A 25,627-nucleotide genomic window follows, 5' to 3' on the forward strand; every position below is an offset into this window, starting at 1 on the left:
CCCTGTGGCCTTGTGCTGATAGATCGCCCCATTGAAATCAAGTAACATAAAATACGGGTTTGAAAGAAGGAGCGATTGATTCTCCTGGAGAAAATTGAATAATGAGTTAATGGTGTTATTACGGTGAGGTAGCAGCGGCAGATCTTCCTGAGCGAAGATGATACGTATTAGTTCTTGAAGATCAACCCTTCATCCTTGATAGCGTCTTATATACAAAATCTCAAAGGAGGATAGCGATCATAACACTGTTGCATCAACATCACCAGGTGGTTAGGAGCAAATTTGGTTTGCTAATTGGGTGAAACTTTCACTGATTGTAAAACAGTTTTAGAACTAACAATATAAATATCATTAATACTAAAAAATATTTGTAAAGTGCCTAATGCAAAAGCCAGAGTGCATAAAAAGAACAATAACATAAACAATGGGTGAAAGATATAACTTAAGTAAGCAGATTACAAATAAACAGCTTCAAACAAATGTGTTTTTAAAACTACCCTGGCGAACATGCACGTGAAGACTTTTATCCCCCAAAATTGAGCTAAGTAAGAAAATGATGTAAGACCACAACAAATGGAAGAAGCTCTATTAGTTGAAAGCAAAGACTATTGAGATGCTCGTATAAAGTCCAGATTAGGCAATAATGGTGAATAAGTTTAGATAATTAAGTTAGCAGGCCTTGACCATGTTTGAATTTTGAGAGAAAATACATATAAATGGTACGAAACTTAACTGGGAGCCAATGCAGTTCTGGTGCAATGGTGAGAACGAGGCAAGCATGGAAAGAGTCGAGTGAGCAGTATTTTGTGTCATTATCAAACATCTTGTGAAAGATTAAGCAACACCTCAACATTTGAAGAAAGAAACTACCGTGTTTTCGAAGAGTTGTCATAGCTTCATAGCGTAGCTTTAATCATTATACTGATATGCTTACTGGGTGAAAACACACTGACTATGAAACATTTTTAGAACTAATATCAGAGTATAAAATGTCTTGTGAAAGATGAAGCAACATCTCAAAATATGACGACAGAAACTAGCGTATGTTCATACAGTTTGCATCTTGAGAAGAGGGGTATGTGCTAAATGTTGACTTGAAGAGAAGAAAAAAAAACAGAAAAGAAAAACAGAACTACCGTGTTTCCAGTGAGTTCTCTTAGTGCCGTAACGTAGCTTTAATCATTTACGTATGGTATCTCCGTTCGAGCTTGGTATCTTGATTCGAATGGTGAGGAAGAAACCGTGCACAAAAAACGTGCACAGCGCTGCTACATGTGAGACACGTATAAATCCTACGGCAGAGGTTTCCTCCGAAGTGTGTGTGTGTGCACCGAATGAATGTGTTGTATTCTTGATTTCATGTTCACTACTTCAGGGAGACCGAGAATAAAACAAAAAAGGGAGACACAAGGGAATGTTAAAGATTGGGGCACTCCATGAGGAATAATGTCTACAGAGTCTATGGGAGGTTTTAAAGGAAAAAAACAAAGATGTCTCAACAGGGATGCACAAACTAGAATGTTTGTTTTGATGTGTGTGCACACTTCTGTATAGTTTTTAATCTTCTACGTTTAAGATAATGCTTTTCAGCACGCGATGAATATAAACTTTAGAGCGCGTACAGTTAACCATATCTCAAAAAACAATTTTCTTCCGTGTGTTTATAAAATACCAAGCTATGGGATTTGAGTGTCTTAATGACGTAGAAACTTAATACTGTTACTTTTAGCCAACTCAGTAACCCTACAGGCGAGCTGGGAGGAAAAAGGAAGGCTCCCGACACTCCAAGCTCCAAGATCATAACCAAGATATTAGATTTACCAGCCACTGTGACAACACACAAAGTCTGTCCAAACACAATTCCCGCGAGAAAACGCGCGGTTTGCTTGTTCAGACTCAACTGCCCACTTGAAGCGCTGCTCCCGAGTGGGGAAGTAGAATAATGCGAGTCCATCTGCTGTTCTTTCCCCAGAGGGAGGGAACGGAAGAAACCCCTCCGCGCACCCTGAGCTGGTGGGCAGGCTATAGGACCCTTGACAGTTCCTTCGTGTTGTCGCAGTACGGTGATTGGCGGTCAAGAGAGTTACCAATCTCTTAAATGTAAGCCAAAGAATGGCAAGTGCTGGGCAAGACTGTATAATAAGGAAGTGCCGCTACACTCTTTGAAGATATCTTACCACTTAGGAAGTTTTTCAGTTGATTTCAATGTTTGTATTTTTACAAGGAACATTGTGGAAATCAATATTGACCGTTTCCTTCCTCTTGTTCTTTACATAAAGTACACGGTTAAAAGTTAAAGGAAGAAGGTAAACATGAGCTCCTCAAACCGGCTGAGTGTAAAAATCAAAGTGATCGGGCCATGTCGCACGAGAAAGTTTACAGGAAACCAGTTCTAGGTTATCTTAACATTGTATAGTGTGCACATATTTTGTCTTGTGAATCGTAAGACAATGTTGAAGAATGACTCATGTGCTAAAAAAATGGTCCTGCAGCACGCACTTCAAATGGTTGCATCCAAGTTGCCTGAAAAAAAATCATCCTCATTAGACTGCTGTATAACCATAGTCTACTCAGTTTCTGCTATTTCACCCCACTTTTAATTGTAGTTTTTGTTATCTTACACTTCCTGTTCAGCGCTTAGAAACCTCGTATTAAGCGCTATATAAATGCATGTTATTAATATTATTATTAACCATCTACAGAGCAAACAAATAGAGCAAACATAACTAAGTCCGTGCACTAACGCCATCTTAAAAAATTACCATTTGCCAAGCTGGACGCCATGCTGCAACCTACGTGTAACTGTGGTAGTTTTATATTTGTCTATCGCATTGTTTCAAAATCAGCGTTCTATAAGTTGTTCCGGTGTCGCTTGAATTTGAATTTCACCCACAATACTTTGTGCGCCGATCATGCGCAATGGGACATGCATGGGCAATTGGGTTTCTCTTCACTTTTGTCAAGAAAACTGTGTAAGATTTGTTTTAACAAAACATCTTTGCTGCCAATTATATGGTGGGTTTACGAACTGGGTGCAGTTTTGTTTCTACACTCTAAACATCTGTATTGGTATCTCAAACTTATTCACATCTTCTGATTGCCTTCAAGTTGCACGTAAAAGTTGCCTCGTGTTGCAAGGCCTTTTTTGTTTTTTAGACATCCTGTGCAGATCATGCACAATGGACATGCTTGGGCAGTAGTGTTTTTCTTTCTCCGTTTTTGCGTGACTTCACTTCTCAAGAAAACTTTGTAAGATTGCAAACAAAAAATTGCTGCCAATTATACTGTAGGTTTACGAATTGGATGATATTATCGGTAACTCCAACTTTCCCCCATCTTTAGTGACAAATGGTCGTTAGAGGTACGTTGTTATGATACCACATGACATCTTAGAATGGATACTGTACGTCATTATGTTGTCTCAATCAAATTAACGACGGTGCATGTTATCCTTTTGGGAATAGTTTGCACTTTTGTTCATCTCCTAAATACTAACTGTCAAAATGGCCCTTTATCCAAGAAACTATTAACAACATGATGATGCCTACGATCCTGAAGCAGACTTCTTGAAAAGACACGATTATGAAAATCTTAATGGTTTTAATCAATTTAATGTTCGAATTTATCATTTCTATTAATATCTTAGGGTACTCATTTGTATCCCCACATCACCCATGTAGAGGGGAAAAACAGTTTTAAGTCTGGTTTTATGACCAGAAACATCAAGCGAAAAGTTTAACTTTGGGTTTCTCCAGTTGCGGGGAGAAAATTCAATTATCTTTTAATCACCAACCAACACGATTTGGAAGGCAGAACTGCAAGACATGGCTGAGCGCAAACTACGCAAAGCATATTGTAACTCGTCACAAGGAAATGGCAAGATGTTTTTGTTTATAGATCACATGTGAAGACATATGGTTTGTGTATTATGAGTCCAATATTTATCAAGGTCGGACGATATTCGAACAGAAAAACAAATGAAAAAGGAGCAGTAAGAAGTGATTAAAATGTAATTTTGAGGAATAGACGACCTTCGTTTTGGACGGGGAAGTTAATCTGAAGGATATACATGAAAGTGGGTTTTCATATCGTATAATATTCCTATACTATTTCAACTGACTTTCCATGGGTGTATTAAATATTATATTGGATAGTGAATCATTTGTTTGTTGCAGAAAAGCACTAATTAATAATTTAATTACATTTTGATCTGATGCTGGTACTTGGCAAAATATTAATTATACTATTAATTATACATATAAATTGACATAAAAGGGTCCTTTTCCCCATTTATTTAGTTAATTTATTCGGAATGCAGTTTTTTGGGTTACCAGTGTGTATTTTTGTGTACTGTACTTTACTGACACAAAAAACATATTTCGGTACTGTTGGTTTTAGACCTGTTTAGAACTACATAAACAATGAATCAAATACCAATCGATTTTCATACAAAACTAATTCATTGTTGATTTTAAATGTAGTAAATTAATTGTGAACTCAATGACAAGGTTATTTTAGGTCCTTTCTTACATTAATATTGTCCTGGCTTTTCTGGGATGTTGGAGACATACGCCTTTTGGTGACAGTTATATTTTTCACTTGTTTTTTGGTATATTATTTTTAATGGGAGTACATGAACTTGTGGATGTTTTGCCCGAATAAATATTATCATTATAACTACAGTTTGAGAAAAATCCAATGTGCCTACCAGCCAATAATTGCCATTTATTTACTATGGACAAGTACAAGTAGTTTACGGTCACAGTTTTATATGAAAATAGTACTTTGGATCAAATTGCGCAGATCTATGAATGGAAGTTGACGTCAGTGTAAAAACTCTGTGTGGATTTTAAACACATTCAAGTGTTGCATATACTACTTTTAAAGACGTTTAAATTATAAATATTATTATTATTAATATTATTATTGTCATTATTATTTATTTGGCAATTTATACGAATAGGATAAAACTCAGAATTAGCATTTTGAATTTCATCTTTACTTCAATGTTTGTAATAATATACATGTGAAAAAATGCGGGTATAGAACCTATGCTTAAATATGTATTTAAATTCTAACCACTGTTTTATTGCTTTTAATGTAATGTCTTTCTGGTCATGAAATCAAGGGACCATGACAAACACATCACAGGCAGGGTCAGAGACAGTACATGTGTATTTTTTGTAAACAGCATTGTAAGAAAATACCAGTTTTATGTGAGACAAACCAACATAGAGAAAACATCTACGCAAGCAGGTACCGCAGGGACTAAAAAACTGAATAGCCCTGGGGCTGGATTTCCCAAAACACCAAGAATAATCTATAGGATGAGTTGTCAGTATCACCATAGTGAGTTGTACTGTGACATCACACTTCTCTTGGCCAAACATTTGAAGAGTAAATGATGGACTCGAAAGACGAAGAAGTAGACACTTCGCTTAGCAATTAAAACTTTGTTCACACATTTAAAGAGTAATAATTAACTCCGACCCAGGTTGCAGAATGTGACAAACAAACCATACGACACATCTAAAATACACTACTTAATTATTGACTATCCTTAGTCAGATATCTCCCATGCTTCAATGATCAGTGACATTATAAACCAATCAACCAACCAACCAACCATATTATTGTGAAACTTCGTCATTCATTATTTATGGAACAAAAACGTGCAGTAAATTACGATGGTTCATCTATGGGGCTTTGTCTATGTCTGCACATGAAGGACTAAAATTTGATAATTAGCTGAATTATTTGTCTAAATCTTTGCTCTGAAATAGCGGCAATCGATATAAAGGCCAATGACGACAACTATACACTATTAAAAAAACATTTTTTGAAGGGGCAAGGGCACCAAGGCATTTTCTCCTATAGGGAAATTATATATTTCTACCGGAGCATTTCAAGGGCACCAAGGCAACGACCAGGGCCCAATTTCATAGAGCTGCTTAAGAACAATTTGCTTAAGCAATAACATATTTGCTTAGTAAAATCAAATTACCGGCCAAGACTCCATTCAATTGTTATGCTAAGTAAACAACAGCTAAATACCAGTCATAAGCAATGTATATGGCATTACATTTTGGCCAGTAACATGTGTAAAACAAGCGAGCTATTTTCGTGCCTACACAAAATTTTTGCTTAAGCAGCTCTATGAAATTGGCCCCAGGGGGCTACTTCCGTGAATCGTTAGACCTGCGCTCTATTAAGCATCTTCAGACGTGTCCACCGACACCTTAATTATGTTATACACCTTTATCACGCTGTCACCATCTTAGTCATGTTCCCTGTTTCCATAACAGTAATGAATGCTAACATTCATATCACCAATATGGCACCAGACTAATATTTCTTCCAGCCTCAGTTTGGTTACGATGAGTTGGAATGGAGTAAAAGCAGATAGTAGCTCATCACATGGAAACCACAAGGTGGTTTTTGTGTATGGATCACAAGTGAAGACGTTTGGTTTGTTTATTCCATAACAGTAATTAATGCTAACATTTGTTGCGCAAACATGGCACCAGACTATTATTTCCAGCCTCGGTTTGGCTACAATGAGTTGGAATGGATTAAAATCAAGATGGCCACACCGCGATGAAGGTCTATATCATGAAGCTGTTCATGAGTCTATTTCTCCTATCGAATTCACTTGAATGTTTCAGCACGTAATCTAACAATCCATGTACCTCAATTATCTAACCAGGTATATACGTGACATGCTGGGTAGACGGGAGTAGAATTATCAAGTAGGCCTACTTTTTATAGGGTGCGTTCGTTTAGCTACCCTGGGTCGACCCCGATGTGCGGCGTTTTTTTTTTCCAGGACGAACGTGGGTAATTATCTGCACACGTTCGTCCTTGGGGGGAAAAACTGCCACACACCGGGGTCGACCAAGGGAAGCTAAACGAACGCACCCATTTAAAGGCAAAAATGAATGTGTGATTTTTATCTAGCGTCAGTAAAAGCTATCTAATAATTTGGTATTGTTGTTAAGCACGTACAAATAAGAGCATGTTGTAATGCACTGTTGCAGGGTACAATATGTGAACATTTACATGATTTTGCTGGATCAGACCCACTGCTGTGTCTGTTTGTGGAGGGGGAAGGTTGGGACCATTATAGATAATATTTTGGGGTTTTGGATTCTACTGCCCAAACCCTGTTTAATAGATCGTTGTGGTACAGGTGCTAAAACACACGAATCAAACTGCCTCTAGCCACCGGGCAATCTCGGTGGTCTATGTATAGTTGGAAAGACACTGCTCAAGAACTGCAAAGGCCCTAGGGTTCGAATCCCACCCGACTAATGTGCCTTTTTATTTTTCACAGAAATTGGGAAACCGAAAATAGACATTCTGTGTGCGTGGAACATAAATAGGATTTTTTGACTATTTTCTGTGACAATGGCAAATTCAAGACACGGATTAGCACTTCATGTGTTCATCACACATTATCCCAAGATTGAAAATAATTTTCCCATCTTCATGAAGCAGCAAGAGACGGGAGAAAGAGAAGAAGACGTAAAGAGAAATTGATCTTGTGGGAGCACAGGTAGAGTGCAATTTGTCATGGCTTGCCGCCTCACGTCCTCCGGAACGTTATAACATGATGGTCACGTCTTCGTGTAGGGTATGGCCAAGGCTACATGCACAGGGGCTTGTAATTGATTGTGAGATATTACGATGAGAAGAAGCAGGTATCTATGGATCAGAAAATGGTATCTCTCTTTTTCTACTTCTGATGATGGAGGATTTAATTCACTGTCATCTTGTTTCCCTTGGACTAGGATCAATATGAGCAAATCGAGACTGAAGATAAGTCTGGCTCCTTGTGGAGAGTGTGTCAAAGATGCACGGGAAGCAATGATACAGATTGAGTAGGGTCAGGATCTCAAACAGACGACCCTAATCAGTGTTGATAAAGTCCAATACAGGGTGTTAATAACGCATGGCAAAGTTAGCAATATCATGAAGAAATGCAATATATATTGGTGATGTTTCACTTATTTCAAACGCCGATGGTATCGCACAATAATTTTGAAGGCTGTCAGAGACAGGTATCTTCGGTGGAAGATTGTTTATGAAAAGAGGGGGCAAGAAGGAAAAGGGGAGAAACTGCCAGGAGCAGACGTCGCCACGCCGCGTCGGGTTGTTTAGACCAGTGATTACTCTATGCTCCGGCAACCCAATGTCCTCCGACAACCATGTTCCGACAACCCTATGTTCCGATAGTCCCTCGTGGTTTGCACACAAGTGACGACCAGGGTTGGTTTGGGGATAGGGTTTAGATTTAGGAAAATAGGGGTGTCTTTTCGGAACACCACACTCACATAAAGATGTACCGTGTTCATGGTGTTACTGCAAACCTATTGTATCTCCACCATGGCAAGTTTAAAATCCTACTCATGTGCATGGTGTTACTGCAAACATTACTAGATTGAATCTCCACCATGCGAAGTTTGGATTCCTACTAATGTACATGTTCACGGTGTTACCGCAAACCTCACTAGATTGTATCTCAACAATGCTAAGTTCCAAATCCTACCCATTAAACAATCATATTAAATGTACTGCTGTTAATGAATTGACCAACGCTTCTAGTCTGCATGCTCACGTTTGTTTCTGCTCAGAAAAATTAATTAAAGTGGTAAATTGGGAACAGGGCGAATATGAACCGGTGATTTCTAAATCAGTATTAGATTTGTATAGCATACATGCCGACAATAGATATCGTGCTTTTTTGTGCTCTAACCTTTACTGTACGTGTAGCAATAAATACTGTGGCAAATTTCATCGCAAGGTAATTTCACTTTAAACTTTCTGCTCGTTGCCGTGAAACCAATGTAAATGAAGCTGTACTTTGCAAGAGCACGTACCCGCCATACGGCAGTCCTCCATTGGCCCTACTACCACGAGACAACCCACTATTAAAGTTATTTCATACTTATCTACAAGAAAAAATCGTTCAAACAATACGGAGACGAAAATATCTTACCGCCATTTTGATGCCACTCAGCCTAGAGATGATTCGATATTTTCAGCTGCCTTTAAGTGGTTTCCAACATTAAGGGAACATTTGAGGATAAATGCAGGGCGCAATGAGAGCTTGCGATACGTGCCTTTCCTCCGGAGTTAAAGGCGATGGTTGCAAACGGGTTAACCTCCAGTTAAAACGAAGAAAAAACACCAGTTTTGAGCGGGAAAACGATTAATGCAGCCTCTACGTATGTGTGTGTGTGTGTGAGCGGATGTTGCCTGGTAACAGTTGAGAGCGCAGACTTCGCTTCTCAGTCAATAGCTTTTATTTTCTCTTCTTCTTCCACGGAAGACGTCCGTTCATCCTTTCCACTTGATGTTGTAATTGCTCGTCCAGTTGGGACTCCGTGTGTAAATCACATGGTCCCCCATTGGTATAATCAGTCAAACTGAGTAGCTATACTACGCTTTTTACGGTTCCAAGGTACTCGATGATTGCTTGCATTCTCACGGGGGAGAAAATATGAACAATTACACACGACTGTATGCAAATGTTTTGTTTAGGAAATCTAGTCGCTGATGTTTTCTACTAATTGACAGTGATTGCAACCAACCCATGCTGTGGTGTTGCGTGCAGACCAGGCCTCGGTGGTTTTACCACTGCCGACTACCATAATGTGTTAAGTATAAATAACACTGGCCTATATATAGTGGTACGCTTGAAGATTGAAACCCTGCGCTTTGCTGCATGGAGGAGACAACCAGGAATAAAATATAGGTCTGCGTTTAGCCCAAGGGTGTTGGATTTAACCGGCAAGAGGCCGGGTATGTCTCTGACTAGGGTTGAGAATAAGGGACACCTGTTAATTTCTGACTATGTTTCTTAGGGTTACTTAAACCGTGGAGGTAGAACTTTTTTTTATTGCAAAGCACATTAGTCTTAAATTATAAAGTAATAAGGATAAGTTGTGCTCTTCTATAAACAAACATTACAGACAACTCTTCCACCCAAATGTATTGGTTTCAGCAGAGGTCACGTGAGACGTGACCGGTGGAAGAAACATCTCAAAGTTAATTGATATGGTCAAGGTGATAAGAGAGGGCGCTCTACGCCAAAAAGAGTCAATACGAATTCGATAAGCGGCGGTTAGAGAAAGCAAGGTTGTAAAAGACGCATTGACTCCATTATCCTTCCATTCCTCACGGTAATAAAACGAAACAAGATACGGGAAAAACAAAAACATCAAACTAAGGTCCCAGCCACAGTAGCTCCTAAAATGATACGCTAAACTATCAACCAAACCAGGATATAGATTGGGGACACAGAAAGACGGGCAGTTATTGACATACCCGCAGGTGAATCTAAGTACCCCCCCCCCCTTTCCAATTCATTACTCACTCATTTACTGCTCTCTATTCGGCTTCAAACCATCCGAAACGATCCACCCGGAAGGATGAGCGTCCAACCAGATATGCATCCGAGATTCCATTAAAATGTAGTTTTCCAGTCCGTTCACGATTGGTAGTAAAATCAGATAATTGTGGCTGGGGTTTGGGGGAGCGGGCGGCGTTTTGTACGGCAGTGATGTGCCGTAAAGATCCCTGTTTGCTCCGACGTGTAATTATATGTTTTTATTCGTTGACATTTAGGTTTTTTTTTTATCACATGGTTTACATGATTAAAAGAATAGTGTTTGTACATTTCCATCATGCTGATGACACCCTGTATTGATAAACAATACCTGACAAAATAATGTGAAGTCTCGCTTTTGAAATTTTGCTTAGAATGAGGACTTATTTGTTTAATTCTCCTGTTTCCTGAGATGTATCTGTGCCTTAACTTGTTATTGTTATCTTTGACCTACAAATATTTCTATGTTCTTTGATCACATGGTTTACATTAAAATAATAATTGTTTGTACGATATACTGCTGTCACTCTTTTTTTTGTTATAGAACAGACCTGGCCAAATGTTGCTAATAATGCTCAGAAAGAGGACTATTTGTTCATTATCCTTTATTTTCCTGGGATATCAAGGCCTCAACTGTTGTTTTATTGTTAAGATTTAGACTCGTTTTTTAGTGTGAAGGAATTCAACAGAAAGTATACATTCCCAGGAATTACCGTGTCGTACCATAAAACGGCAGTAAACGAACTACGATTCAGACTTTGACAAAACATGACGCTATATTAGGCATCTTTGTATACGACCTCTAAAGACTTCAGATAATTTTGTCTTAAACTAGTTTAGAGAAAGAAAAAAATACTGCTAAGAAAAAATAAAGAAGTGTTAAACCGCCACAATGTTCCCAGAACACAAGGCCCCTTGTGCCTCACAGAAATCAAATTCAGTCCCAGCTTGTGTTCAACCTCGTTTTTTGACAAGTAGTTGGCAATTTTTTGAGGCCACAATCGATCGATGGGAAGGGGAAAATGCAGTGTCTTTTAGCGCGCTGTTCGTAGCCGCGGTATGTCCGACTATTCTCTTAATGAAAGAGGAGGAAAGGGTAGATGAAGCGGCTGTCATAACATCAGAGCTGAGACTAATCCGTAAAATGTCACTCATTGAAGATCCGGGCGGTGGAATACAAGGCTAGTCTAGTCTCTACGGACATAACAACCAATCAGATTATAGACAAGAATGTAATCCCACACAAAGATGATACAACAGAAAAAAAAATCACTCTAATGAGTTTATAAACAATTTTCAAGAAATGACAAAATGTTAGCGTATCCTTGGTCTACATCGGTACCGGGTAAAATCAGAGCAGGGACGGGGTCTAAATGCAACGATCGAAACACCCACCCGTTTAAGGCGATCGAATGTTTTGAGTCGATGCCTAAACAAAATGGCTCAAAATGGTTTAAGTGTTTGATGGACTCGGCTGGGATCTCTAGACCTTTTAGATCTTTTAGACCTGTAGATCAGGCGGTTGTATCTTTCTCGCAGTCGACATTTAAACATCGGTCATAATGCTCAAACTGTTGTAGTCAGAGACTGCTCTAATAGTTTTACGGCGCTGATTAGATCGCTAAGCTTGTGTAAACATCCCCAGCACGTTGCGAACTGTAGCCGTAGCCAACCTCAATGTTGTGATAATGGATGGAAGAGCAGATTGCTATTAAGAGGGTGGAGAACATTGGTTTTGGGAACCGTTCGATTTTTTTAATCATGAATGTGGATACAAATCGTGGTCCTTTCTCCATGCTCATGTTCTAATCAATTGTTTATGTTCAATAGTTTCTAGAGTAATCCTTCAAGGTATATGTAACCCAACCTCGTTCCCAGGGGTGATCGATCTCACTGCGCCATTTTTTCCCAGCATGCCTTGCTCGATCATAGTGATGCCAATGGTAGCGAGGCTGTATGTAACCCTCCCTTATAAGAGCCCATATATAATTGGGGTCAGTATGACCATAAATCCGAATCCTGAATATTCCGAGTTCTCTGTCCCCCATCACTAAAACAAACTCCTGTCTAACAATCAACCACGGATCCCATGTTCCATGGTGCCTGCATGGCCCTTTTCTGGGTCAACATGCTGCCCCAAATTCGGTTAAAAAATGGGATGTTAGTTTAGAATTCTGAGTCAGTTAGTTAGTCAGTCAGTTGACAAACCTTTCTGGGTCACATTGGCCCTGAAATGGGTCAGATCCCCTGAAATCTTGAGTTGCTAGAATGAGGAAAATAAACCACTCAGTTCATCAATGTTTCCAAAGTTTCTAATTTCCTAAATAGGTTAAATATTTACACAGTGACGTAAATAGCACAAGACGAGAGAAAGAAAAAACCTGATTTCAGAAAATTCAATCGAAGGGCGGATCTGAACTTCTTTGTGGGGTGATTTTCTTGGCGCGCTTTCTTTGCTCCGTCGCCAGGGTGTACACACGCGCACAATAGTGGCGACTCAATAATCAGCACTACATCGTCAGTGCCATTAGTTTATAAACTCAAAAATGATGCATTGAAGCACGTAGGAACTTCGGGCGTATTTTGCCCGATCGATTTGGCGGGAAAACTGTTGTCAAGCATTTGTGTTTGTTTTATGATATACTGTTTGAATGATTTAACCGCCATATTAGCTTTAACTGCATGCCTTGTGAGTAGACCACATATCTTAACCACTATCGATTTAAGGGATTCATCATCATCGATTTGCAAGAAAAACCAACAACAAAAACATGTTCTCGTTTTTAAAATTCTGAGGTTTCCATGGTTTGTAATTTGTTTGGTAACTGCACTAAAAAATGACCCACTTGTGTTCGTAATTGAATAGATGACCCCGTTGTTGGGTTCAGGAAGAGGTCAAGAAACAGAAAGAGACACAAAAATCAATCTTAACACGGTCTAATAAACGAGCTTTTAAAATCATGAGAAAGGTAGGCCTATCTGAACAAGAAAATATAAAAAAGAGACCAATTTTTTTTTGTAGATATCACTTTCATAATGCATTTCAACTACTGGTTACCTGGCCAAGGCTACCAACACCGACCAATGGTGTGCCAACTACTGGAGGGATAGCACTTTTGAGTAAGAGACAAAAAATGTAACGCGGAATTATTATCACAAAGTTGCTCATTAAAAACGACAATTGTTGCATACCCGGCTAACGTTACAAAAAGGTTTATACAACTGCACGAAAAAAGAGGAAACTACAAACTTCGTAAGGTTTTGTACAGTGTTTTTTCAAGTTCAATGGCAAAATGAGAATCAAAAAGAGGAATTCAGCTGATCCGAGGTAAAATTGAATACATGTACAATAAAAACATTAAACAAATTACATAAAGATACAAACCTCAATTTAATATATAAAACCCCAACTAATTCAACTGTGTTTTTGTTGATCTCCCGACCAATGCCGCCCTCAGTGTACATGAAGTTTTACAAAGAAACTTTTCCCCCCGAGTCTCCTGTTGCAAGTCGCTAAACAGCGATACCACAGCCTGACCCATACTGCCACAGGGGCCACCGATATCGTTCACCTCCGCTAATTCGAGTAGGAATGAGCGATCATTTACTTGGGACAAAAGCACAACAGTCTACTCAGGTTCCACCAACTCGGGCAGTTCAAATTGAAAATCGATGACCTAAAATATACTACTCTCATTTTGGTCTCGTATGGTTTTTATGCAGTTTGGTGGGCGATCGAAGCTATGTAGACGGGTAATTCTATAAGTGTACTCGTGTGATATTAACCATAGCTAATAGTGATACCTTATTGTTTCCGGTAAGGTACACAATTTTAGCTTATAGCACGACTGGGTGAAATTTCAGAGGTGTCTGTAAAGGTAGAAGTGCACTCGAGTAAAGGTGCATCGCGATGATATGGTGGTTATTTCCAGCAATGGAATGGTACCTTTTGAATTTGATATCCTGAATCCTGGTGGTGCAACAACAGTTTTTTAACCACAGATATTTATCCAAGCAACATGGACCATAAGTTACCTTTAAACATGGAATTGTAACCAATTTACTTGTTTCAGTTGAAGTAAAGACCTTTGCAGTTGACGTCATTTGAGTAGGGCGCCCTCGCCCAGAGGTCAAAAGGAGGTTGTTCATTGGTCAATACTGCGCTTACGTTTTCACTGTTTGATTATTACTCTAAGATGGCGGTTTAATAACGTCAATAAACACGGTAAATAGCTGTATTGTCATAAAAAAAAGCTGTCAAATCACTTGTTGTTAAAAGGGTAACACGCTCTTCATTATCTCAGCTCACTCCAAAGCAAGATACCATTTCAAACTTATACAAAGCAAGATACCATTTCGGAACAAAACTTGTCGTTATTGTTTCTTTAAATCAAAGACCTGCAGCCGATTTCACGAAACGCTAGAATTAATCCTATCTCGAGTTAGGACGAGTAACTCATCCTTACTCAGGATTAATCTTAAGGTCTGCATGCTACAGTGCAGGGTTGGGACTCGTCCTAAGTCCTAAGATTAATCTTAAGTTAGGAAGAGTTTGGTGAAATCGACGGCTGGCAGTATAGCGAACTTCTACCTTTGTTTCAGTTCTGTATACCTCGATTCACATGCAATGCCCGAAGGGAAGGTCCAAGTATTAATTTCCTTTTTATAACCTAACTAGATTTATATGGATGAGGTTCTCTCTTTCAGGCTAACCGGGTGTCCTTTACCTTAAAGTGGTTGGCACTACATGATCAGGGAAGAAAGACACCCAGAGGCAATCCGGGAGGGATTATAACCTATAACCTTCACTTGAGGAGTGTCTTTTCAACCGTGAAGCAGAATAAATCTAGCCTTAGGTCCAGACTTCTAAATGATAAGAGTCCAACAGGGCCCGATTTCATAGAGCTGCTTAAGCAGAAAATGTTGCCTAACAATTATCTGCTAAGCAAGTGAGCAGGATACAAGTCACAGATTATACAAGTGGAATGGCAGTTTAGTTGTTAACCTCAGTCTTATTCTGGTTGAGCATGATTTTGTTGCGTTTAGCTACTTCTTATGCTTAAAGGCAGTGGACACTATTGGTAATTACTCAAAATAATTATCAGCATAAAACCTCACTTGGTAAAGAGTAATGGGGAGAGGTTGATAGTATAAAACATTGCGAGAAACGGCTCCCTCTGAAGTGACGTAGTTTTCGAGAAAGAAGTAATTTTCCACGAATTTGATTTCGAGACCTCATGTTTAGAATTTGAGGTCTCGAAATCAAGCATCTAAAAGCACACAACTTCATGTGACAAGGGTGTTCTTTCTTTCATAGTTATCTCGGGTTTCACTGGTGTGTTAATTTATGCATATGTGGATATACACCAAGTGAGAAGACTGGTCTTTGACAATTACCAATAGTGTCCACTGTTAAGCAGCTCTGTGAAATTCGGCCATGGCCAGTGAGAAGGAAAAGACAGCAGCAATCACATACAGTTTGTTGTTCTTGTTCATGCCTCTCATGTCAAACAATTAAATTAAACTACAAATCACAGAAACCTTAAACCACCACAGAATCTGACCTCATTCAATAGCCATAAACTCAGAGAAGCAGATCGCAATAATTCTCAATTCTGACTAAGTCAAAAGCTGCAATAACAGTGTTTGGTAACATCAGAATTGCCGGCCTCTACGTAACACTTCCAACCCAGAACAAACACACAAGCCTGACAGCTTTAGCCAAATGAAATTGATTTGCGTGTGATGACGGATTCCCCCCTTAAGCACGTCAATAAAATAGGGACTTTGAAGTCAACAGTTTGGGCGCGAAAGCAAGAAATTGTCGACTGTGTTATTTTAGTCCAGAGTGGATGCATATAGACCAACTGCCAAGAATGTGTCAACTGTCACAAGATAAAATTACAACCAATAATTTGAATGCAGCCGTAAAGTGAATGTATAATGATAATTTTTCAGATCATTCGCACCTGGGCACATCATTCACACCTGGGCAGGCTGAGCCGGGTGCCTACTTTCGTATGCTATTGGTTTCTTATGAGTACTGGTCATCCTGCGAAAAATATAAATCAAATTAAGATAAATTCAATTTGAGGGAAAGGCAACCAAAAATAGTGCAGTTGACTTTCATTTTACCGGGTCTTTAACTTGCAACTATTGAATTGATGTCTGAAAATAAAATTGAAATCTGATAATCAGAATTTTGACTAAAAGCTTTTGTTGAAACAAACAAACAAGGATGAAACAATTTATGATAACATGTACTAAATCTAAGCGATACCTGCTGCTAACACTAGGATTCGAACTGCCTCTTTGGGCTAGCTCTGTAGTGGTAAGACAACATGCTCTAGCAATGCAAAGGTCGTGGGTCGGATTCCCACCCGAGTGACTTGCATGTGGAAGGTACCGAGTACAGGGTTTATTACACCTCGGTTAAAAGGTAAACACTTTTTTTCCCCGATGCAAAACTAATTTTTATGGGATGAACCCTTGGAACGACTTTTAGTTGCAATAATCCTAGACTTACAGTATTTTATAAAGGTTTAGACAATAGGTAGACGCAATAAAACTCATCCAATTGGTCAATACGCAATCAGTGATAGTGGATGGACATAATCTAAAAAGTAATCTGTAAAATGACAGTCTCTCACAAACAACTTTTTGTTGACACAAGCAAGGAAGAATCCGCAGTATGACTTTTACAATATTTCTAACATTATTTTCTTTTTGAAAATGGTAGACAGACACTGACGAGAAAATTCATCCAATAGGTCAATGCCAATGCAATCAGTGCCAGTGGAAGGACATATCGAAAAAAAAAGAAAAAACATCTAAAAAATGACATTCTCCAAAAAAAACAATCTTGTTTCTTGAGGAGATTGACACAACGGTCTTACAAACTTTATAACTTTCATTTGAAGGAGGGACAACATCGAAAGAAGAGACATACACTATAGTTACGAAAAAACCTCATCAAATTGGTCAATGCTTTACAATCAGTGCTAGTGGAGGGACATATCTCAGAATATAAATTAGAATAAAAGTCTGAAAAGTCTGTTTCTTGATGGGATTGACACTACGGTCATAGACACTCTATTAAACTTGTATCTGAAGGAGGGGACAAAATCAAAGGAAAAGGAGCTCAGAGTTGTATTTTTTTTAAATACCATAGGTAAGCCAACCTTTCTAAGAGTCAACGTGATGTCGTTCATTGCTTCATGACTTCTCAATCCAATTACTCGAGTGGCCGATCCTAACGGCAATTATATCCCGACTCTTTCATCTAAAAGACTCCCTGGATGTGTTTTTTTCTCTCAAAAAAATCCCTAGCGTAAATATCTCTGATAATCAGTGGGGACGCTCGACAGGTTTAATCCCATCAGATGATCTTCCCCGAGAAGGGAACAGACGGTGTAAGAATGTGTCGCGTTATCACGTCGACCTAGTTTAATTTGCTCTTTAAATGTGGCATGTCTGTTTCATCCCTTCTTTTTTAACTCGAAAATGACATTTTGAGAAAAGCTAAGTGGCTACGCTGTTTTGATATAAACGGGGATGATTGTGTAACAAAAAAGGCCGAGATAGCACAATGTTATATTCAAATAAATACATATGCCTTGGAAAACGTTAACTACATTTTGAGAAATGCAAATACAGACTAAGCTGTTTTGCCACAAACATATATGAAAGAGTGAACAGAGCAAAGATAGGACAATGTTATATTCACATTAATACGTATGCCTTTGAAAACGTTGATTACGTTTTGAGAAAAGCAATTACAGACTAAACAAAGCTGTCTTGCCATAAACAGGGATTAAAGTGTTTAAAAAAAGGGCCGAGATAGGACATGTTATATTCACATCAATATAATGTACATAGTATGCCTTTGAAACTTTGAAATTGAATCCCCCAACAAATAAAATGACCCAGAAATTATCTTATATAAAAAATATAAAACAATTCTATAGTAATGCTGTTTTATCAATGACTTGAGCACAGGAATCGTTTAAGATCATTGCACGTCGACACCATGGCTTGTTTCAGGTCCACTCCGAAGCCATTGAGGCCTTTGTGCCCCTTCAAAAGTTTCCCAAAGATTTGAATTTTTTCAAATGGAAGTGCCCTTTGTAAAACGAAAAAGGCCTTGCCCTTTCAAACATAAAACTCCAGGCTTGTTTAATCCCATAACAAAAACGAAGTGGCCCAAATCGAAAACAGTCAGGTTTCTTCAACTAGTGTTTAAACTATATTGCAAGTAGGACCCAAGGCGCCAGACTATACACGATCATAACAAGTCCTTTTTGTTTCATTTGAATGAATTAGTTATGAGTATATATTTCTTGGTAATTTCGAATCATACGTTAATACAGTATATTCACTCAACCTAAAACGATGAAAGGTCAGATAAATAATTGATTCCGTGTTTAGAGAATCGGGAATCTGATTTAATAGTTCATAGTCACATGAATAATAAACTAAAATATATAATTGAAGCAACCATGTATGCATAAATCACTGTAGGGGAGCGATCGGGGAAATTTTATCAAGAAAATGAACAGATCTTTGTCTAACACATTTTCTACTTCAACTGCTTTAAAGTAAAGCAAGGGAAGGGCAAGCAAACTCGCGTTCATAAGAGATGCTTAACCCTTTAAGCAGAAAATATCGCTGAACAATTTTAAGACAATGAGCAGGATATCAGTCACAGTGCTATACATTCTGGTAATTTGACTGGTAATTTGACTGGTAACTTACTTCTGGTAAGCATAATTTTGTCGTGCTAAGCTTACTTTGTGATATTTGGCACATACCACTGTACGTCAATTGTTGACGCGCACACATTGCACTGGCACATCTTCTTGACCGTTCATTATACACCTTTGCTCACATCCTATTCCTCCAATACTAGAGAAAGCACAATTACAAGACAGCATCTTAAAAAAAAAATGGTCTATGAAAAATTTGAAGTGTCACTGGTTCTGTAAGACCAGTATCTGTCTTTATCCTTGCGGAACTTGGGACCAGTCTATATAAGCCATAAGTTGGGCTCTGCCCTTGACTTCAACTTTAGCTTCAGCTGATTCCGAATTGAGGGCAGTGCACTGGTAACTTAAGAGGACAGGTGGCCTACGCAGGTGTTGTAAAAGATTTAATTTGTAGGGAAACATGTTTACAAAGAAAGCGGATTTCCTTTATAATGAGACTTTAATTACTTGTTACGTTTATGACGTACAAGCGACGGTAAGGTGCTTTACATATGACGTCAAGAGTCACCTTTCAGCCATTAAAAGAGATAATCTTTCCCTAGTTATTTTCAAGGGTCAATCAACCCTTCAACATTAGCAATTTAATTTCTTCGATTAAGCATTAAGCATGCTCCATCTTAAGACAATCGAATATGCGTGTGCGTCAGATGCTTTATCCCTTTGTCCTTCCCACGTTACGTGTTATTCTCCTAGAGAGGAAAATTTTAATGAAGTGTGATTCAATGCTTCACCTCTAAAGGCAGAATAGAGTGGAAATCCCTGTTTATTATAATCATTTCAGGGGTGTTGTTGTTGTTAATACCCCTACCGTGCCAAAGGAAAGATTGCCCCGGGGTTGACCATTGTCTGCATCCATCCTGACAATCAAAGAAGCTGAAATCTCTGGATGTTTATCCTTCTGTATGGACAAAAGGCAAACCGAGGTCTCCCAGCTCCTTAAAGAAGATGAATTGCTTTTGGATGTGAAGTCAACTAATTTGAAGAGTGTTTTATTCTCTTGTTGGGGATGAGATAAGAAGTAAGCAGTGAAGACGACCACCCAGGAGTTACTTCCGAACCTAATCAGAGTTACGCACAGATGAAAGCTTCTCATACAAGGATGGTACTGTCACCGGTTCAAAAGAAAGTACAGCAAAGTTGCGCGATCCCAAAACAGAAAGAAAACTACTTCGAAATGTTTCTATATTGAATCCTGATCCAGCATGCACGATTTCGCGCATCACAAAGCAATCCTAAACTATTACTTTACAACACAGCCTGCAACATCTCCTGATGAAGACAACCAGAACACTGATCGAAACGTCGAGATGTTGCACCACCTGTTCTTTTCAGAACCATCTCAACTCAAGGTAGAGAGATTTTTTGTTATGGACAGTAAAAAGTCAAGCGAAAGAAGTAGTCCCGGCTGATTTCTTAAACCTTCCGCCCGGTAGTTTATAAGAGTCTCCTGTGTCATAATGTTATGTGTCATAAGTACATCATTTAAAAATTGACCAGCTATAAAAACGTCAATACAAAATTGTCAACTCAAATTACGTTTCAAATTTCAACTACGTTTTCTGTATCGAACACAAAAATGGCTCCCATGTCAACCTTATATTGACCCGTATTCCTACTGCACCTTGGTCTTGACCCTAGCCCCCAAGATGTCCGGGACCGAGACCACAGTCCTTCTAATTTCAAACTGAACGGCTTTTACGAGCAGTCCTCAATTTTGTTTCTGTTTATCTACTGTTAGCTATTTATAGTTAAAGGATAACTGACATGTGATTGAGTGTTTACTTGGGAAGAATTAAGAAACAATCGAAGAAACCGGTCTTCTTAACGAAGATGGATGTAAAACCTCCTTTATAATGGCACCTGCTCCTGGGGTAAAAAGTACACACAGCATGGACCTATTTATTTATTTATTTTGATATAGTTTACCTCTGAAAGGCATTGCAAATGAATCTCCATAGCTAAACACAAATCCAATTTATGTTTAATAATGTCAATTCTCGCCATGGTACCTATGTATTGATCAACCGTAATACACTGAGCTAATAAGGCCTGGTGCTTCGTTGTTGAAAGGGAAAGGGTAATCAAGGCACTTTGTCTTTGGTAACGTGAACCTCTTCGAGAAAATTGTATATTTCTATTGGAGTATTTCAAGGGTCACCAAGACCTTCGTGAAGTATCATGCCTGGTAGCACCCCCCCCCCCCCCCCCCATCCAGCCTTAACCCAAATGTAGTTCAAAACCAAGTCTAGTAAAGGTTTGCGTTATAACCACATTGGTTCGGTATGGTTTAATGATACGAAATAAATGCTGAAATTGGTATCCAGATCTAAGAAGGTACTTTAAAATAACGGTATTCTCACCTTTAGGTACCCCTGGAGTTCTAGATTCCAATGAGCTTTTTCTGGAACAGTATCCTCAGATATAAACCAAAGAGCCAAACTTATTTAACCTTGAGAAAAAATACACCACTTTTGTATTGACCAGGCAGACTTTTTAAAAACCTTAATTCAGAAAAGAGTCTGAAATTTCTCGTCACTGTTTAAACTTGATGTTTGATTTTCCCACCAAGTTGGTTTCAATGATTTACCCTTAAGCTCCTGTTCAAACTTTGGTGGTTTGTTTTTCACCTTGGGTCGTGCCTTACCCACCCCCTTGTCGCTTTCCTCCATGATGTAAGACTCTACAGATTCCCCACTCAATACATTCAAGTAAGAAACAAAATCTAGTGACTTAGATTTCACTGTAACCCAACTCAGGCAATAGACACTTATTATTTCCGATTAAAGAGTTTAAGATGCGCTACTTCCCCTCTCACTAAAATGTCTTCACGGGATCTGTGAAATCTTCAAGGGGAAAATGAAGATCCCTATCCGAGGCTGACTGTGTGATACATAAGACTGATATTGGATTGGTTTACATATCAAATAGTGGTATCTAAGCTTTGAATAACCATGGAATAACCTACTATAATTAGTTTCTTAGAGCGGAAATGATGTTATAACACCCTCGCTCTTTCGAGAGATCGGGCAGAGTTGCCAACCACCTCGGGGTACAATACGATATCCAGAAAGAAATTTAGCGCTCTAACCATGCTTGCATCTGGTGGAGATATCTGTGTGGGGTTTTTTTTGCCAATGAACTTCGCCAAACGACAGAGATAACACAGTATTTTTGCACAGTCAAGCAGTTATTTTTCTCGACTTCATGCACATGACGTCATTTGAGAGGGCACCCTCGGCTAAGAGGTTAAAAGAAGGTTGCTTATTTGCGTTTTCCAAGATTTCATCTTCGATTGACCTCTAAGGTGGCAGCGTGATGACGTAAATGCAAAAGGTCAATTGATTTCCATGATTAATGGAGATTAACGATAGGTCAATGTTGACACTATTCGCAACACCCAGTGCACTTGAACGCGCACAGCGCGCCTGCCCACCATTTTGATAATAAAGTGATTACTAAGGAATCAACCTCGTTCCCAGGGGTGATGTATCACACTTTCCTTTCCATAGCATGCATTTAGAGGTATCGATAAGGGGGAGGAGCACCGTCCATGGTGGCGAGGTTGCAAATGAATTGACTCTCAAATGGTGGAAATTTTGCACGCACATTGTGCGGGGCGCGTCCTGCGTTGCTAATTATGACTGCTGCACTAATCAGGTCAGTGATCTTGACGATCACGTGTTAATAAACTTAATCGGTTATAACTCAGATTTAAATTCCGAAATTTACGTCAAATTATATAAACCGCCAAGATCAAACGCACAAAAATGTTTTACTCCAACCCGATACCAGAGTGAAGTTTATTAAAAACGCACGCATAATTAACCAAACTCTGTTTTTGATCATATTCGTGTACCGTATATCTAATTGAAACGAACAAGCTTCTTCTTATTTTCGCGTCCGATTTACAACGAGCTCGCACGGGAAAGTTGGCCAATTTATGGGGGTGCCTCGAGCTGAGGTCCGCCGTCCCGGAGGCAGAAGGTGATGAGAGCTCGCAATAATGCTGCGCACTCAAACCCCAGGTAGAAATGCCTAGTCTCTGACAACACGACTTATTAGGTCTCTGTAACAGAGGCACGGCTAGGAGGCCCAGCTTTGCTTTGTCAGTTTGTGTTTTCAGGGCAGGCTGTGATGATGAAGGGGGAACCAGATCAGGTTTAGGGGATTGTGACCGGGTTGAGCTGTGATGTTGTTCTGTGAGATAGATTTGGTCAAAATTGAATGTGAAAATGAGGGGAAATATTTTGCATCGGCTGCCTTTGTTGTTATTATTGGGTTAGAGTACACAACATCGTGGCTTCATTCTTGTAATGAATGTTTGCTGTCTGATTCTTCGCGTTGATGTATTGAATTCATTCGATAGTGAATACGCCGCTGGGGACCTGTTTTTGGAATTAAACTTGATCCCCTTCTGAACAAAGCAACCCGAAATGAAAACCTTCAATTTTCTACTTCTATTTGGATGACAAACCACCATGGCGCATCGTGCTTTTTGAGAATACATTGTACCTGTTGGTGCCTACTATATGGTACCACATACCTCTGTGCTTATGGCACCCTGTAAAACACCATGAGACTAGCAGAAAGCGCAGGACCAAGCATAGCGGTGTCAGGACTGGTCCATCCCCTAGCCCTGTAATAAAGGACTCTCCCTCTGTACACAGATACAGTAGTATAATACGAAAGTGTAAGTGTAAGGCCGGCAGGACTAGTCCGTCCTTGTCTTTAAGCACAAGTACAGACATAATTATTTCCTTAGTTACAACGAAACTTTTGAAAGGACACTAAAAAGGCCAAGACCAGGGCAACGAAGGCTATGGCTTCCGTGTAATTCCAGGCCTGGTCTAATGGTCAGGTTGTTTAACTAACAGTGCCATCAAGAAAGAACCCGGGTCCAGACTACAGTGGTCATCTGACACGTCCTTCAACATAAACTGATGGCGCCCTTCACTTACACAGCAGACTGCACTCAGTGACTGGTAGTGAGCATGCAGGCAATATTGATTCCATTCACATTTTAAGTGTTAACGATTACCAGTGAAGACTTTCCATTGAAGTGAAACTACTCGACCTGGTACTCCGTGTGTCCTTTCTCTGTTCTGATATACGGGCCATCGATTTTTAAAAACAAAATGGCCTTGCGGATAACCTGAATTTCAAAAAGATAATAAAATCTTACAGAAAGAGGTCTTCTGGAAGGACAATTTTAGCAAAGACAGAGGAGATTTTAAATTCGATCAATGGAAGACCAGGGCAGACGGAAACAAGTATCCCATCATGCATTGCGTTACAAATCTTCATCCGAAACATACATCCCTTACACTGTCCGCCATCTTTGATGAAGCGTGCACGCGTGAAGGGCTATAATTGGTTGAAAGTCGCGCTCCTCAGTGCTTACACGAGTACCTGTTTCCATTGTTTTTTTTTATCAAAGGTGGCGGCCAATGACGTCATCTTGACTTAACTTGATTGCATTTAAAAAGCGCTTCAACACTGCTTCAAAGCGCTGTCGTGTGAAGTCCATCTATAGGTATCAGTTAACAACGTATATTTTTCAAATCGAATCAAATAGACCGGTGTAAATAATCAACACTATGCATTTCAAACGCTTCCGCGATGTACACTTTTCGCGCCATTTGGGCCTTATAATTCCATTATCCAATCAAATTAGAATCAATCTCGCGATATTTGTACTTTTCCCGCGCATTTGGCATGTCGGTCGTGTTTTGGCATGCAATGAGATCAATTGTGTATGGAAGACTAGACCCACATCAATTTTCTCTTTTAAAGGGCAAGTATTATCTTCGCCAAGCTCCACTCCCTCCTTCCTAAAATGGGTGACAAGCAGCAGTGAACTATAAATATAAAGCTCGTTTTCTTTATTGAGTTATGTTGCCATAAAATTGTTTGGTTTAATACAGTTTTGCTGACAATACATAAGAACCAGTTTTCGAGTTACCGGGGAAATTATACCAATTTTCATTTATAAAGGGTTGTTACATAATTCCAGGAATTCAAAAGATAAATTGGCATTAAGGATTGTGTTTGATACCACGAGTCACCATGACTCAGTCATACTCTAGATTGTTTCTTCGAGTTGTATCTGGAGCAAAAATTGATACCCACGTTCCGTTTAACGAGCAACGACCTACATAACAATATACAATCCATCTAATTAACAGAATGGAAAAAAACCATTACAAAGTTATTTTCACCGAAAGTAAACACTGCTTTAAACTGACAATATCCATGGCTGGCATATCTCCAAACTTGATATGGAGCACCGGTAAGTATGTGTTTGTGAGATGATATCTCTTTGGTTGTCTTATTGGATTTGGAAGGCGCCGCGCACGAAAGGTATTCAATTTAAAGTCAAGTCCCATTCAATTAGGCTCGGTCTAATTATCGAGCAAAGCTTGGGGTAGTTTTTCCCCCGTCGATTTGAGCCTGTATCCCCCCTTCAGCACAG

General features: G+C 39.2%; 1 protein-coding gene across 2 annotated transcripts in view; it reads right to left on the reverse strand.

Annotated features, from left to right (window-relative positions):
- The window catches only part of LOC139949054 (corticotropin-releasing factor receptor 2-like), a 105,574-nt gene that overhangs the window by 53,831 nt on the left and 26,116 nt on the right, over positions 1–25,627 (reverse strand). Inside the window, exon 1 of one of the 2 annotated variants that reach the window (XM_071947458.1) lies at positions 8,999–9,580. The exons of the other annotated variant lie outside the window; for it this stretch is intronic. Coding sequence (XP_071803559.1) covers positions 8,999–9,004 — 6 coding nt within the window. The 5' untranslated portion in view covers positions 9,005–9,580. Of the gene's footprint in view, positions 1–8,998; positions 9,581–25,627 lie in introns of those variants that run through there. 2 annotated transcript variants of the gene reach the window in all.

This window comes from Asterias amurensis, chromosome 16 (assembly GCF_032118995.1).
Source record: "Asterias amurensis chromosome 16, ASM3211899v1".
Lineage (NCBI taxonomy): Eukaryota > Metazoa > Echinodermata > Asteroidea > Forcipulatida > Asteriidae > Asterias > Asterias amurensis.